The sequence below is a fragment of the Littorina saxatilis genome, linkage group LG10, assembly GCF_037325665.1.
Source record: "Littorina saxatilis isolate snail1 linkage group LG10, US_GU_Lsax_2.0, whole genome shotgun sequence".
Classification (NCBI taxonomy): domain Eukaryota; kingdom Metazoa; phylum Mollusca; class Gastropoda; order Littorinimorpha; family Littorinidae; genus Littorina; species Littorina saxatilis.
In genome coordinates, this window is record NC_090254.1 from 42098345 (window position 1) to 42114191 (window position 15847).

Sequence of the window (15847 nt, forward strand, 5' to 3'; positions counted from 1 at the left end):
ATTGAAGTTATTAAAACATCACAGAACATGTACACTAAGAGACTTATAGAGCAAATCGAAGAAACAAAATCATTGAAGGAAGCGCGCAGCTCTGATTTGAACAATTATTTTTGAGATTTGCTCTATAAATCTCGGTTTACTGTGATTGTTTCAATAACGATATTATCAGTACCTGTAAGAGAAAATTACGCTTCACAAAGGCACGTTTTTCTGCGGACGTTGGGTTAACTTTGTGGACAGATTGAGTCGATCTTTTAGTGTGTGCATGTGTTTCCTTTGCCGTGCCTACCCCTGCAGACAAAACGCTTACCTTAATTCATTTTGTGTGTGTGAATTCTTTGGTGTATCTTTAAAGTAAAACGTGCAGTATATCCGTGCAACTTTGATTTCAACTCGGCGGGGGGAGGGGGGGGGGGGGGGGGCGGTGATGCGCAGAAGTATATGCGGTTCTGAACCGTTGCATTTCACACGACCGGTTGGATAATGTTGTTGCGTCTCGGAACAGATGCCATACGCTGACAATTTGATCCTTTTCCAGAACTGAAGCTTTATCTTTTCCTTTAACGTGCTGAGCGTTTCAAACAGTCTCATATTGACGCCAATATTGTTTAAGTGGTTATTGTCTGCCAAAATGAACTTTTTGTTTTTCCCATACGTCTTCCTGGTGGTGTCATGCCAGAATCATAACTCCGCTAACGCGACATCCTATAAGCGCGACAGCCAGTAGCACAACTCCGCTAACGCAACATCCCAATAGTACGACAGCCAGTAACACAACTCCGCTAACGCAAATCCACGTACGCGACATCCCATAAGCGACATTCTTTAGCGTGGCATACCTCGGGCGCGACATCCATTCGGGCGACATTCAACGTTTCTTACGTCGACCCCAATCCCCCCCCCCCCCCTCCAAGCCCCACCCCACCCCCTCCACTACCCTGCCATACCCCCTGCCAACCACCACTACCACTACCTCATCACCCCTCCGTAGTTACGACGTAATGTGCAGAATATGTTATTACAAAATCGTTCTAACACCGAAACCTATGCACAAAACACGCTCAAGAAGAAACGATTACGGCTCTTTGCTGATTTATTTTCTATTCCCCCAAACTGCAGGCCTGTGCTTTGTACCATGGCGGGTAAAAGCACCCATCAGACAATTGGCAGCGGCCTGGTAGACGTTGTAAAGCGCCTGTACCCCGAAGCTCTCTCCCGCACGTACATTGTACCACCCGTGCACTTTAATCGGGTGCCTTACGACAGAGTTACCGTACCCGGTACGGGGCAACCTGCTCTCCAGTTACGTGAAGCTCCTCACGACGCGGATCGAAAAGCAGCCTCTAAAAATCAGCCAGGAGTTCAAACATCTGCATCCGGTCAAAATCAGCCAGGAGTCCAATCATCTGCATCCGTCAAAATCAGCCAGGAGTCCAATCATCTGCATCCGGTCAAAATCAGCCAGGGATCCAATCATCCACAACCGTGACAAAACTACCCCCAAAGTCGACTCTGGCACTGGGATGAAGTCTCGCCGCCACAGAGCGTTTGGCCAAAAGAGCCGCAGCCACAGTCCAAACCGAGGTCTGTACGGGAGTGCGATCTCCAGGACGACTTCACTCAGCAGCACGTTCTGGCAAATCTACACGAACTCGAAAAAACAACAGAGAGGAGGTCATGTTCGTGGTTTCCGAGTTAAACTTTAAGGATTACCTCAACCAGCCAGACTATGCTAAGCTTACAGGCAAGCTCCCAAAGCCAGCAAACTTACCTAAGGAGCAGAGGCATCTCGGGAAGCAGGGAGACTTTGACATCCTGGTGATTCACCGCAAGCACGGCATCCTGGTGGGAGAGATCAAGTCTGTCGGTAGGACCGAGGCGAGCCGAGCGGATAGCGAAGTCGTCAAGAAAATAAAAGATGGGGTTAAGCATCTGGACAAGTGTGAGGTGCAAGCCAGACACATGGTCAGTGACATCGCACCCGGCCTGACTGTGAGGAAGACTCTCTTCTTACCGTACGTCAGCCGCGCTCAGCTACAGCGGATTCTGGATGATGAGAACAATGCCAAGTTACAACAAGTAAGAGAGAAAAAAGAGAGAGAGAGAGAGAGAGAGAGAGAGAGAGAGAGAGAGAGAGAGAGAGAGAGAGAGAGGAGAGAGAGAGAGAGAGAGAGAGAGAGAGAGAGAGAGAGAGAGAGAGAGAGAGAGAGAGAGAGAGAGAGATAGAGAGAGAGAGAGAGAGATGTGTGTGTTTCTGTGCGTTATCTGCAATTTCCCGTTGTTGCGAAAAGAAGAACAATGGTATAATAGTAGTTGAATTCAATAAGCTAAACAGAAAAGTAACTTCATTGTAATTTCTTGTGTAAATTGCAAAGATCATACTTCTTGATATGTTTGTCTTAACCTTTTGTGTGCCGATTTTAACATTTGAAAATTAGCTTTTGAAAATACTTTGATATCTCAAGGGGTCTGCACTAGCCTGTCAAAATAAAGTATAAATCATAATGGCAAGGTATATTATTATACATTTCTTAAACTTGGAGAGTATCAACGCAAGTTTTGCACGCTAAACCAAATGTAAGATATTTTATTGTATTTTCTATTTTGCAGACGTTGTGCCAGAGCCTATGTGCAGCCACAACAGCTGAGGCCATAGATTTGTGCTGTTGCTCTGACCAACTGTCCCAGCCTGCATCGTACTGGGACGTGACACCCGCCGTGTTATCACAGCTGAGCACCTGGTGGCAACACAGAATGGCCTGTAGTGTGGACACTCTGCTCACTGATGACCTTTACCTGGACATTGTAGCCAGGTGAGTTAAAACACCACAACGTTTTAGTGTGACCAACTGCATGAGTTGTCAGTTTCAAAATACCAACAAGCTCAGTCTTTTTCTTCGGTCGTATCCTCGTACGGTAAATGGAATCGTTTGTATGAAGAAACAGACCTGGCAACTGGCCAAAACATTGATCGGTCATCTGAATACTTTTTTTTTCTCACTTTTCTTTTTCTTAATTTTTGATCTATGTTTAATTGCAATTTTCCGACGTATTACAGAATCGTTGGACCGGCAACTGCGTGCTCTGTGCATTGCAACACCCCAGCGCGCGTGGCGGTACGGACCGAAGGGGAGGCAGTGTCTGAGCTGGGGTGGAGGCTGGCACTCCTGGTCCTGACCCTTCAACAGATCGACTTGCTCAACAGAAACCCGCCACGGGTCTGCATCTTGGGTCCGCCAGGAACAGGTTTGAACACGTCAAGTTTCTTCTTTTTGTGCCTTCTGATATTTTGATTGCTCATGTGCTCGTATGTTCTACTATTCGCTTTGAGTCTTTCCCCCCACAAAACAACAAAAATAGAAATACAACAACAACAACAACAACAACAACAACAACAACAACAAACACTAATATAATTTATGTGAAGGAATGGTTGGCAAGGGTGGTGGAATATTGAGGAATCTTCATTTCGTACATTTCTCCCACCTTTTGAATACCCATAAGGCAATGCTTCCTTCTACCTACAACCTGTCAACAAGAAAGAACGCGTCCACTCAGTCAGGGTCTCTGACTCAGTCCGCAAAGGTTTTTGTTTTTTCCTGCGTTTTCATCGTGGGATCAGAGTGTTGAGTATCATTTTGCATTTTTCTGTTGTTTGATGTATTAGCAGTGAAAATTGTGCATGTCGTTACATCCAAGTTTCGTTTGAATTGGACGAAGCAAAAAACGATCCTTTGTTCTGCAGAGGCCACGCTATTGTTTGATGTTACATGGATTCCCAACGCGATCGGGGACAGAAGCCAAACTGGGACAACATTCTGATTTTGGGTCACTCCTTCGCCCGAAGGTTCGGTGAATTTCTTCACAAAGACACTGAGGTGTCGGAACATTTTGGTTTTGGGACCTGCAAAGTCAATGTCTTTGGAAAGGGGGGTTGGATTATCGGAGATCTGGTAAACAATGTAGGTCAGACGCTGGCCTCTGTCGGAGCACCGGAGCTTTTGATACTGATGATAGGCGACAACGATGTTTCTGGTGATAGTTCGCCGGAAGAGATTTCCGCGCATTTACTTGCAGGTATTTCCTTGATACAGAATGCTGCGGTAGGGGTCAAGAACATTATCGTGTGTCAGTTAATGCCTCGTTTTCAGTCGCGGGGGTATCACAAATATCGATTTGACCCAGATTACAACGCCGCTGCACTAGAGGTCAACAACCAACTGCGACAGGGCGCTGCTGACTGCCTCAATGTGTTATTCTGGAAACATGAATTTGTCTCTTTCCCACAGGAAAGGCTGTACTTTTTTCCCCCATATCACTATTGCTTTACATCTTTTTGTTTAAACAGGCAAGACGGTGGTGCTTGTGCTCCAAGGGTTAAGGTGGCTGCTCGAGGGCCACGACGTGCAGGTGGTCTCAGCGAGGAACGTCAACTGGGCAATCGGCAGAGTGATCACGGAGCAGCTCCGCTTGTCGCTACAGATGTCGCTAAGCGCGGACCAGACACCTTCCACAACGCCAGGCGAGGTTACCTACTACCAGTACGATTTCCGGGAGCGTGGAGAGGATGTTGAAAAAGCCCTAACCGAACTCACAGCGTGTGTGAAGGACGGCCAGTTGCATCTTCTCATGGATGAAGCAACTCTTTCTAAGAGGTTCATGAAGGCTGTGTGTGTGTGTGTGTGTGTGTGTGTGTGTGTACGTGTGTGTGTTTGTGTGTGTGTTGTATGTGTGTGTGTGTGTGTGTGTGTGCGTGTGTATGTGTATGTGTGAACGTGTGTGTGTGTGCGTGTATGTGTACGTGTATGTGTGTGTGTGTGTGTATGCGTGCGTGTGTGTGTGTGCGTGTGTATGTGTGTGTGTGTGCGTGTGTATGTGTGTGTGTGTGTGTGTTCGTCTGTGCATACGTGCATCCATGCTTGTGCAGGTGCATAATAACATGTGCGGTCGTGTGTTCACAACCCTCGATGAATGATCTGTTTACATCAGTGTTACATTCTACACGCCATTCAGACAGTGACACAGCATATAGCCTATCTATGGGATCCTGATAGCTTTCTTTCTTTAATTTTTGCAATAGATGTAGCTGGCTGATTACACCTCCGCCGGCACGCAAAACATCAAAGTAGCGCGACTCTTGTTGGTGCTAGCTGTCCACTGCCGGGAGGAAAGCGACCCGAATTTTCCAGCCATGGGATAATAAAGTAATAGAAATGTAAATCTGTTCTGTTTCACAGCGATGAAGAACACAGGCGACTGGTTACTGAGTTGACTCACCGAGTTCCACACGTCTTCATCTGGTCGACCGGTATTATGTGCACCGACGTACCGGCAGAATTGCAGTCTGAAAACTTCACCGTGCCTCTCCGCTGTGCCCCCGCCATTTTGAGAGAGGTCCAGCCGGGATTCAGCATGTTCATGGGTGTGGTAGACAACTACAGCATCCGTGACGGTGTGCCTGCCCCTGGGGACGGGCTGCGCGTGATCAAACTGATTCACGAAGGCATAGCTCACACAGGTCGGTGGCCGGTGGACTGCACGCAATGTGGGGAGGACATTGCAACCGAGTTGCGCCGTCTTGGTGTGGGCACGGGAGGTGAGTTGTGCAGATGATGATGATGATGATGATGATGATGATGATGATGATGATGATGATGATGACAAAATTTACATGCCCTATGAGATTTTCTTCATTTTTGAACACGTTTTCGGTTCAAACGAAATACGTGTTAGATACAAGTTTTGTGTTCATGAAATAATACAGATAACAATGACATTCCCTTAGAGGTTGTTATTTCAATTTTTATTTTAAGGCAGAATCATTGATCTGACAACAAATACATTTTGAACATATTAATTCTTAACTTCTCACGCTGACGTAATGCCATCCAATAGTCTAGACCGGGTCAAAGACACATAATACCTACTTGCCTCCCCTCTGGATTCCCAGTTTCTAGCAATATATTGACTGAATGTAAAAAACTGGGCAAACAAAAATTAAGTTAATATGTGCAGACTCGGAGACGGTTTCCAGTGGGCAGACGATTGATGACGTCACTGTTGATGACGTCGAATATCACCAGTATACTTATGAAGTTATGACATAAAACGCTAGGTTTATTGAAAATGGACACTTGTTTTTAGTGGAGGGGGTAATGGGTGTGGAGGGGGGGGGGGGGTAAGATAAGATAAGATAAGAATAATTTTACGTCCATTTTCATTGAACATAAACATGGACATTAATTTTGTCTTTTGGCACCACATCGCATTACTCATTGCACAAAGACAACAATTAAAAGCATAATCGTACATAAATACGCTTCTGAGTCAACGTTTACATAAGCATTTGAACAATTACCAACGTGTATATATCACAGTAACTGACGCTCTTAAACACAGCGCACCCAAACAGTTGCATAAAACACACACACGCGTCGACACTCATGTACAAGGGCATTCTTTTCAGCGAGTCAGTTCGTCTTTCCGTATGCAAGTCAGGATATATATTTTTAAACGGTTATTTTTTTTTAAAGAGTATTTTTAAACAGATGGACTTTTTCCCTGCAGCGAACCTTGTCAAAAACAGCCCCGAACCGCTGAGTTATCGTGATGTCTTCGTCCTTACACGAAGTCCACATCTACAAGATGACGTCACGGATGACGCTGGCAACGTGGTGTCACCAGCTATCGGCGTGGTGCACGGCCTTCGCAAGGCAGGCCTACCCGTGTGTGTGCTGGAGGAACAGCGAATGGTACGCGACAAGGACAAATGGGAGAGAGATCTACGCGACGTGGCGATGGCGGCAACAGACCGTGTCACCGTGGCCCACTTCAGGTACGGATGATGTTGAACTTTAGCGTTATGTTGAAAACGCAGTGAAGTCAAGGACGTTTTTTCTTCTGCAATCGAAGCCTCTGATTTTGCAGAATTTGCTCTTGTGAGCATAACCAGTCATTTTAGTATATATACCATTCAAGATACAGAGTGAACTGTAAGAAAGCGTTTCATTTGTTGAAAAGGAAACGTCGGCGGAACCAGGAAGGGCCGAGACAACTATGTTGATCTTACATATGCAATTTCTGCAATGGGAGACAACCGTCGCAGCTATTTTCCTCCATCAAATGACCAAATGTACTAATTATGCTTAATTTTGGTCAATTAATTTCACAAGAATTATTCGAAAATCTTTGCTTTGATATTTATAGTAACTTGTTCTAAAAATAAGTCAACAGCAATGACGGGTAGCTCAGTTGGTAGAGCAGTCTGGACTTGTGATCCTAATGTCGCTGGTTCGAATCCCGGCAGGGAGGGATACAGGTCAACTGTATGTGCAGATTCAGAGACGGTATCCATGTCCCACCCCCGTGTCACCACAGTGGCACGTAAAATACCTCAGTCATTCTGCCAAGTGCAGATGGCAGATAACACAAAAATATGCAGACACCAGGGTAGCGCGACTCTTGTTGCTGCTAGCTTTCCACTTGGACTAAGCTACCCAAATGTACCAGCATTGAGATAATAGAGTATATAAAATGAAATACAAAACAAGTCGCGTAAGGCGAAAATACAACATTTAGTCAAGTAGCTGTCGAACTCACAGAATGAAACTGAACGCAACGCGACGCAGCAAGACCGTATACTCGTACATGTAGCATCGTCACTCCACCGCCCGTGGCAAAGGCAGTGCCCGTGGAATTGACAAGAAGAGCGGGATATTCGTTGCGCTGAGAAGGATAGCACGCTTTTCTGTACCTCTCTTCGTTTTAACTTTCTGAGCGTGTTTTTAATCCAAACATATCATATCTATATGTTTTTGGAATCAGGAACCGACAAGGAATAAGATGAAAGTGTTTTTAAATTGATTTCGAAAAAAAAATTTGATAATAATTTTTATATATTTAATTTTCAGAGCTTGTTTTTAATCCGAATATAACATATTTATATGTTTTTGGAATCAGAAAATGATGGAGAATAAGATAAACGTAAATTTGGATCGTTTTATAAATTTTAATTTTTTTTTACAATTTTCAGATTTTTAATGACCAAAGTCATTAATTAATTTTTAAGCCACCAAGCTGAAATGCAATACCGAAGTCCGGGCTTCGTCGAAGATTACTTGACCAAAATTTCAACCAATTTGGTTGAAAAATGAGGGCGTGACAGTGCCGCCTCAACTTTCACGAAAAGCCGGATATGACGTCATCAAAGACATTTATCAAAAAAATGAAAAAAACGTTCGGGGATTTCATACCCAGGAACTCTCATGTCAAATTTCATAAAGATCGGTCCAGTAGTTTAGTCTGAATCGCTCTACACACACACACAGACAGACACACACACGCACATACACACTGACACACACACACACACACACACGCACATACACCACGACCCTCGTTTCGATTCCCCCTCGATGTTAAAACATTTAGTCAAAACTTGACTAAATGTAATGAAAGAAAATGTAATGCCACTAGATTTTGAGTTATGAATTTACCACGCTAAAGTTTACCATTCCCCCCAGGTACGTGACGGGGATGGAGAGACGTGTGGTGGCGGTGGTGCCAGGGAAGGCAGAAGGTGCCGATGAAATGGACAGCGATCTGATGACGGACGCCGAAGACAGAATGTATTCCGCATCCCGCTGCACAACACAGCTCATCCTGGTAGAGGTACCGGGCAAGGCTCTCACTTCTGGCTTGGACAGGAAATTTGGCAGCGCTGGCGGTCCTGACCAGCCTAAGAAACGCCACGAGGAACAGAAGAAAGACACAACCGGCGTGTCGTGGGTGAAAAAGAAAGGGTTTCTGTTGTAGAGCGGACATACTGTAAGCACGTGCAGACGCCACTACGGAGGGATTCACCACGGCAAAGATGACTATAAATACAATCATCTCTTAGGCCTAAAAAAAAAGTAGGTGTGGTTACGGTAACCCGACCTACCCTATTTTTAGGGGCCGACCCTATAACTTTTTATTACATTTGTCAAACCCGAGTGCAGAAAACGCAATGAAAGCAAAATCGCCCGAGTCGCACACTTATTTCCCTGTCAAGTAGGTTTAATTTGTACACATTAGAAAAAAAAGTTAAAAAAAAAAGAAGTGATTGCCTACCTTCCTACCCTATTTTTTTGGCTATGTTACCGTAACCACACCTATTTTGTTTTTTTGGCCTTATGATGCTTCGATCTTTTTTGACAACCACTTCAACACTGAGCCCTTCTCCAGTTTCAACAGCATCATCACATCCAGAGATGGCCAAATCGGTCGCCCCCCAAAAAATCTCCCAGACCAGTCGAAACCGTCTGGCAACTGGCCAGTACAAATTCTGGTCAAATGCAACACTTTAGTTTGTACTATCTAGTTTCAAAGTGTTATAAACGCTGCAGATGCAGCAACTATGGTATGTACCGGCACAGCGAATTTCTGGCGGGCTAGTAACTTTTTTGAAGTAACTCGCTTTGTCACAGCCGCACAAAACAAGCCTGGCAGAACTGATGAGTAGTTGAACTTGTGATGTTTAATCAACATACTGCACCGTCAAACTGAAAACAATATAACATAACAATCACTCAACCATACTAATAATGAACAGCAACTACTAACATTACTGACACTACAAAACAAAGGGAAACAACCTGTGAAACTTGTCATTTTTTAAAAACTGTTCTATTACACTTAAAGGGAGATAATAAGAATTCTACCAACTTAGAAAAAGAGCTCTTACACACTTTACACAAAAAGAAAAATAACAAAACAAACCAAAAACTTAATCTGAATCACAGGTAAGAATACTGGTGACTAGAAAATGGTTAAAAACAAAATAACTTCAAAACGTTATCCTTTGGCACAAATGCATTTCCATACACTACCAACATTTTAGATGAAAGGCAAACATGTATAAAATACCACTCTTACTTGAATTTGACACACTGAATATTAATTAAACCGTACATAAACTTTGCAAAAAACTGCGCACATCATGGCGAACACTAAAACACCACATGGTAAAAGACTGTACCAAAAAACGTACAAAACAATAAACTTTTCCTTACTACAAGACAAATATAATTATTCCTGAACAGAAATTGACAATAGAAACAAATTGAACAATATTTACCCAATGATGGCCTTTGTGCGTCATGGCTGATGTTAACTTAATGGAACAAAAAACTGTGGCTTATACTAAGAAAAATGGCAGACAGGAAGCGCCGGAACAGGAAGCGCACACGATTCTTACAGCAACATTTTCCTACATATTTTAAACAAACTTTGAATCTATCTTACACACATTTAGTGTAAAATTAATGACTAAATAAAATCTAAAAACTATCAAACTTGTAGAACTTTACTGATCAAAAAGAACAACAAAAAAGCTGGATCTGGAACAGATTTGGACTAACATGATTTAAAGATGGATATGGCTTAGGATTTCGCGTGGCGCCTTTCACACGCTTGGTTGGCGAGTTTACATTTTGAGATTTGGCCATCCTTGAAATCCACCCCTACTATTAACCAGCGTTGCCACACCCGTCACTTCTACTACACCCGACGCCCCCATATCTGCATGTATCGATACATGGCGAGTGTTGAGGCTTTTGGTTGTTTTTTGAATGCCCTCAACATGGACATCAACGGCTGCATGGGAAGATCTTGCCCAAAATCGAGCCCGCTGAAGGCTTGAACTGAAGAAAGGTCCAGCCAAGGGAGAAGAGAAGCTTAAACTTGCCTCGGAATTGTGGAGAAAAGCGACTACAGGAATACTTTTGTCTTTTCTCCATATGCAATTTTCTTCTTAAAGTTCAAAGAGTGAAGAAGAAGAGAAGGCGTAGAGAGCAGAATATATTATCTAAGTTAGTATTGAAACTGTGTGGAATTAAGATTCACACTCTAAAATCATATTTGTTCTTTCTCTTAGTAAATGGTTCGGAGATGGGTATCATACAGTACTTTTCCATTGTTCGCTTGCGGTAGAATTTAATTGGCTTTGACACGATGGCGCCGACTGAACTGACGGGATATGAACCCTAGGTCACTTCTCCTGTCACGGACTCTCTACGCTTTTATTTGTGCACGTGGGCCGTCAGCGATGGCATTGCTTTTCTACATCCACCTCTCGCCTTCCCCCTCCCTAACCCCCTTTTCCTGTTTGACCTGATTCTTTGTTTCTATGTTGCTGTGCTTTTAGGCCAAAAAAACATAGGTGTGGTTACGGTAACATAGCGAAAAAAAATAGGGTAGGAAGGTAGGCAATCACTTTTTTTTTAACTTTTTTTTTCTAATGTGTACAAATTAAACCTACTTGACAGGGAAATAAGTGTGCGACTCGGGCGCTTTCGCTTTCATTGCGTTTTCTGCACTCGTTTTCTTGTTTTTTTTGGGTTTTTTTTTTACAAAATGTAATAAAAAGTTATGGGGTCGGCCCCTAAAAATAGGGTAGGTCGGGTTACCGTAACCACACCTATTTTTTTTTTTTTTAGGCCTTATTAATAATACTTGTTACACACAGACGAACACACATACATACACACACACACACACACACACACACACTCTCTCTCTCTCTTTTCTTTTATGTAGCTTTTATATCATTCTTTCTTTTACCCATGTATTCAATATAAACATGTATTTTGTATTCATTTGTTTAGTAGAATAGAGATATTATGTTTATCATCTACATATGAGAAGCCTGTTGAATATACACTGTGTTTGACTGTGGTTAACTTGTAACTGCATACATTTTTGGTGTGACATGACTATTTTGTGAGGTAATGGTCAGAGGTTTTGCACTTTGTTCACAGTGTTGATAACCTATGAGTGTTTGATATCAAATGATGCTTCGTAGAATTTCCATTTTATTTATGTATATCTTTATAGCGTTTTTGATGTAGTTTTCTTAGTACAGGAGTTGTGTATTTTTGAGGGATTTTAACTGTATCTTCTATGGAGGCTGACAGCAGCCTCGAAACTCTCCCCCTCCCTCCCCATTTTGTTATGTGATCCCAGAGCGACGTTTTCATTGGTTCCTTAGCTGTGACGTCAGGGACAGTCATGGAAGGTATATAAGCTGTTAGTTTTCAAGGTTCGGCGGGAGTCTTTGCAACCAACCTGGCTTAAGTGTCTAAATGGTATACCGGACTTCCCACTTAGAGTTACAGCATTGCTTCTGTGCCTGTGGAAAAGGTTGTGGGAGGGTCCCAACCTTAGTACCGAACGGTTGTGGGAGGGTCCCAACCTAGTACAAAGTATTTGTTGTTATCTCTAAACTGTCCTCCGGAGTCTGAGCAACCAACCTGACTTTGTGTCTAAATGGTATACCGGACTTCCCACTTAGGGTTACAACATTACTTCTTTGGGAATGGTTGTGGAAGAGTCCCAACCTGAGTACTGAGAAGTATTTGTTGTTATCTCTAAATTGTCCTCCGGGGTCTGAGCAACCAACCTGGCTTAAGTGTCTAAATGGTATACCGGACTCCGCCCTGTGGACTGAACTAACAGGGTTAAAAACAAACGTTCCGCAGTCCCAGGTTACCACACGGCGAGTAAAGTGGCGTCGCTTTACTCTTTTACTTTATTTTTACTCAGGCCCCGAACCCCTGCCCAAATTTTCAGCCATTTTAGGACATAGGATATTTTTTTCAGTAGCGTATTTTGCTAAGGGTACCTACGGGTCATGCCCAAATTTTCAGCCATTTTAGGACTTAGAATATTTTTTGAGTAGTAGGAAAATTACAGGAATAGAGTGAACCAATGTACAGATATACTTTCTGAAAAGAACCTACGCATTGTATTGAGTTGTTTTCATGATTTGTTTTGATTCAATACAATTTTGAACTTCACCCGCCTCTTCTTGAGTTTCTAAGCTGTGTGTCTGTTTGTCCTGTCGTGAGATTGCCATCCTGACATATGACCTTCAAACACATATAACATCTCAGACACAGACACAATGTGAAGCTAAGACCGCTCGGCTGTACAGAAGTGCAACGACTCAAAGCCAAACAAAAGAACGGTCAACAGTCAACACCTTTAGACACAGTCTACAAGTACAGGGTGACCCAAAAAAAAGAGTACCCAAACAAAACGTCATAAATTGAACAAAAATAAAGCACTCTTCATAAAAATTTATATACACACACAAGTAGCCTCTGCATGATTTCAACAAAAAATGTTAGCGTTCTAGCTTGTCTTTCAGGAAAGTTATGCTCATTCTACAGAACATGCTCCAAATGGCCTCCCCCGGATTTAAATCCCCCAGATTTCTATCTTTGGGGGTTCCTGAAAGACAACGTCTACAGGAACAACCCACAGACAATCGCAGAACTCAAGTGAGCCATCACAACAACCATTCGCGGAATCTCGCAACAGGAGTGTGTGCGGGTGATTGATAACTTTGCGCGGCGAGTTCAAGTTTGCCTGAATCGGCGCGGAGGCCATTTGGAGCATGTTCTGTAGAATGAGCATAACTTTCCTGAAAGACAAGCTAAAACGCTAAAATTTTCTGTGCAAATCATGCAGAGGCTACTGGTGTGTGTAAATAAATTTTATGAAGATTGCTTTATTTTTGTTCAATTTATGACGTTTTGTTTGGGTACTCTTTTTTTTTGGGTCACCCTGTACAATCCCTGCAGCAGGGACTGCCATGCACGCATAGGTTTACACAGTAACAGCAGGCGCTGTTCCAGCGCCAACTGAATATACCTCTCAGGCGCAAATCTATTGCCCCACGGGACCGACGGATGCCGACGACGAACATTTAGGCCAAGCGGGAAATCAAGTGGAGATAACAACGTCCACGCTACATCAGTACAGACCGCTACTACCAGCTGACCCGAGATGAGCAGGTCTAGATACTCAGGCTCGGGACAGCTAGCTCACAACCATTTAAGGCACACTCCTACCCTCGTAAACAATTCGACTTGTACGGCGTTTACATGTGATGATACCATAGCATTGTCTCAAAACAAAAGTGATAAGAGTTGTCCGTCCCTGCCATATCCCGCGGCGCTGTCGGCGGGTAGTTCCAGTTGTTTTGTTTAAGTCCAAAATGGCTGAACGAGAGAAGAAGATTAGTGGTGGAGGGAAACGTTACTGTGTCTGCTGTTCAAACTACGCGGGTATAGAAGTTCAAAACCGGAACTACCTGCCGTTCCAGGGGCGCAACTCTGTCCGACTATCGCGTTAGTTTCGAGACAGTGCTATACCTGCCACACCTGTCCAATAGCCTGGTCCATCTCTGTGCACAGTGGAAGTTTTTCTTTAATGAATTTATTTCGTAAAAGCCACTCAAATATGGCTTTTTAAGAAATTGATTTTTATGAAAATGTACAGATCGCTGTAAGTTGTTTCACAGAAGTGTTAAACATGATAAGGTATTTAAATGCAGTTACCGTAAAGTACCGAGTATAAGCCCATAACATTGTAAACGCCCACCTCCCACCTTGGAGCACAATCCGTGCAAAAGGTGAAGTACCGAGTAAACGCCCACCCCCCACTTTTGCATGGCTTAAAAAAAAAAATTAAAAAAAATCGAGAACAGGGAGAGAAAAAAGGAATGCCGAAGAACGTCGTGTCAGAATTTCTTCCCCTTGCTTTTGGCGCTTCTTTCCAAGAAAATGCCGAAGCGAAAATCTTACTCAGTAGAATTCAAGAGTTTGGTGTGGACAGAAAACAAATTAGGATGTGGCGAGCTAACAGAGATGTCCTTCTGCAGCATGAAACTGGCAGAGAAAAGCGAAAGTTGAAACTGCACCCTTGTCGGACTGTGAAGTCGGAGGAGTTGGAGGTGATACTTTTTGAGTTTCTACAAGAAGAAAGAAGCGAAGGGCGAGTTGTTAGAAAAAAAGACTTACAGAGAAAAGCGCGACAGTTAGGGGCTTGTCTAAAACTTCAAGACTTTGATGCGTCAGACATGTGGCTACAAAGGTGGAAAAAACGGCACCATGTATCCATTCGCCTCTATACGTCCAGTAACCAGAAGGTGCCGGCAGATTTTGAGGATTTCAGATTTTTCAAGTTGTTTTTAAATAAAAAATAGACATGCTTTCAATGTGTTCATTTACGAGTGATTGTGTGTAAGCCTTACTTATGTCTGTCTGTGAGTTTAACAATTTTATAATACACAAAATATCTTCATGTTGTTTCACATTTGCTTTAGTTTAAACAAACATAACACTTTACATACCAGATGGTATCATTATATAAATCATGTCTCCATAGCAATGAAGAATATGTTCGTGTATAGGGTCAAGTACCGAGTATAAGCCCACCCCCCCCCCCCCCCACTTTTGTCCGAAATTCGTGCAGAGGGGGGGGGGGGGGGTGGGTGGGCTTATACTCAGTACTTTACAGTATATGCTCAATATAGACGAAAAAGGATCTAGCAATAATGTATTGAGCAGAAGGCCGCTAAGAAACAGCAACAACAACAGGGAGGCTCCATGTGGACGATGCCTGCGGGCCGGACACACCTCTGCCCAGTGTCACAATGACGTGGTGTGCCTGGAATGTGGGAAATCCGGTCACAAACGGGGAGACCCCACGTGCACACCGCTCAGCGAGGTTGAGGGAGAAGGGGCCACACTGCACAGTACTGTTCCAGCCGCGGGGACTACCCAAGTATCCAACAAGTCCCCTGACGAGAACGACGGAGCTCTCAACCACAACAGCACCACAGAGAACTCCAGCGGTAAAGTAAGCACATGGTAATGGTTTCACACCCCGACCATGCTGACTCAGGGGTAAATGAAGGTTTGCAGCGGGAGCTCAGACACGTTGTTGCCAGCTAACATGGGCCAGCTTTTGGAGGGATTCAATTTCATGATTAAGCAGTTACCCCCCCTTAAGGAGGGGT

The 15847-nt window shown here is 43.6% G+C and overlaps 1 protein-coding gene across 1 annotated transcript; it reads left to right on the plus strand.

Moving 5' to 3' along the window:
- Nucleotides 1-993: 993 nt before the first annotated feature.
- LOC138978860 (uncharacterized) lies at nucleotides 994-8982 on the plus strand. The gene is made up of 7 exons (XM_070351668.1): nucleotides 994-2079; nucleotides 2611-2813; nucleotides 3059-3246; nucleotides 4349-4655; nucleotides 5238-5596; nucleotides 6568-6835; nucleotides 8523-8982. The coding sequence occupies exons 1-7, from the start codon at nucleotides 1678-1680 to the stop codon at nucleotides 8812-8814; spliced, it is 2019 nt and encodes a 672-aa protein (XP_070207769.1). The 5' UTR covers nucleotides 994-1677; the 3' UTR covers nucleotides 8815-8982.
- The last annotated feature ends 6865 nt before the right edge of the window (nucleotides 8983-15847 follow it).

What these genes read in the sequence shown, in the direction of transcription:
- LOC138978860 (XM_070351668.1), top strand. Translation starts at nt 1,678, where the DNA reads ATGTTCGTGGTTTCCGAGTTAAACTTTAAGGATTACCTCAACCAGCCA. An exon ending in TACCTGGACATTGTAGCCAG is followed by an intron (nt 2,814 to 3,058) that starts GTGAGTTAAAAC and finishes GACGTATTACAG; the next exon opens with AATCGTTGGACCGGCAACTG. An exon ending in GTCACCGTGGCCCACTTCAG is followed by an intron (nt 6,836 to 8,522) that starts GTACGGATGATG and finishes CATTCCCCCCAG; the next exon opens with GTACGTGACGGGGATGGAGA.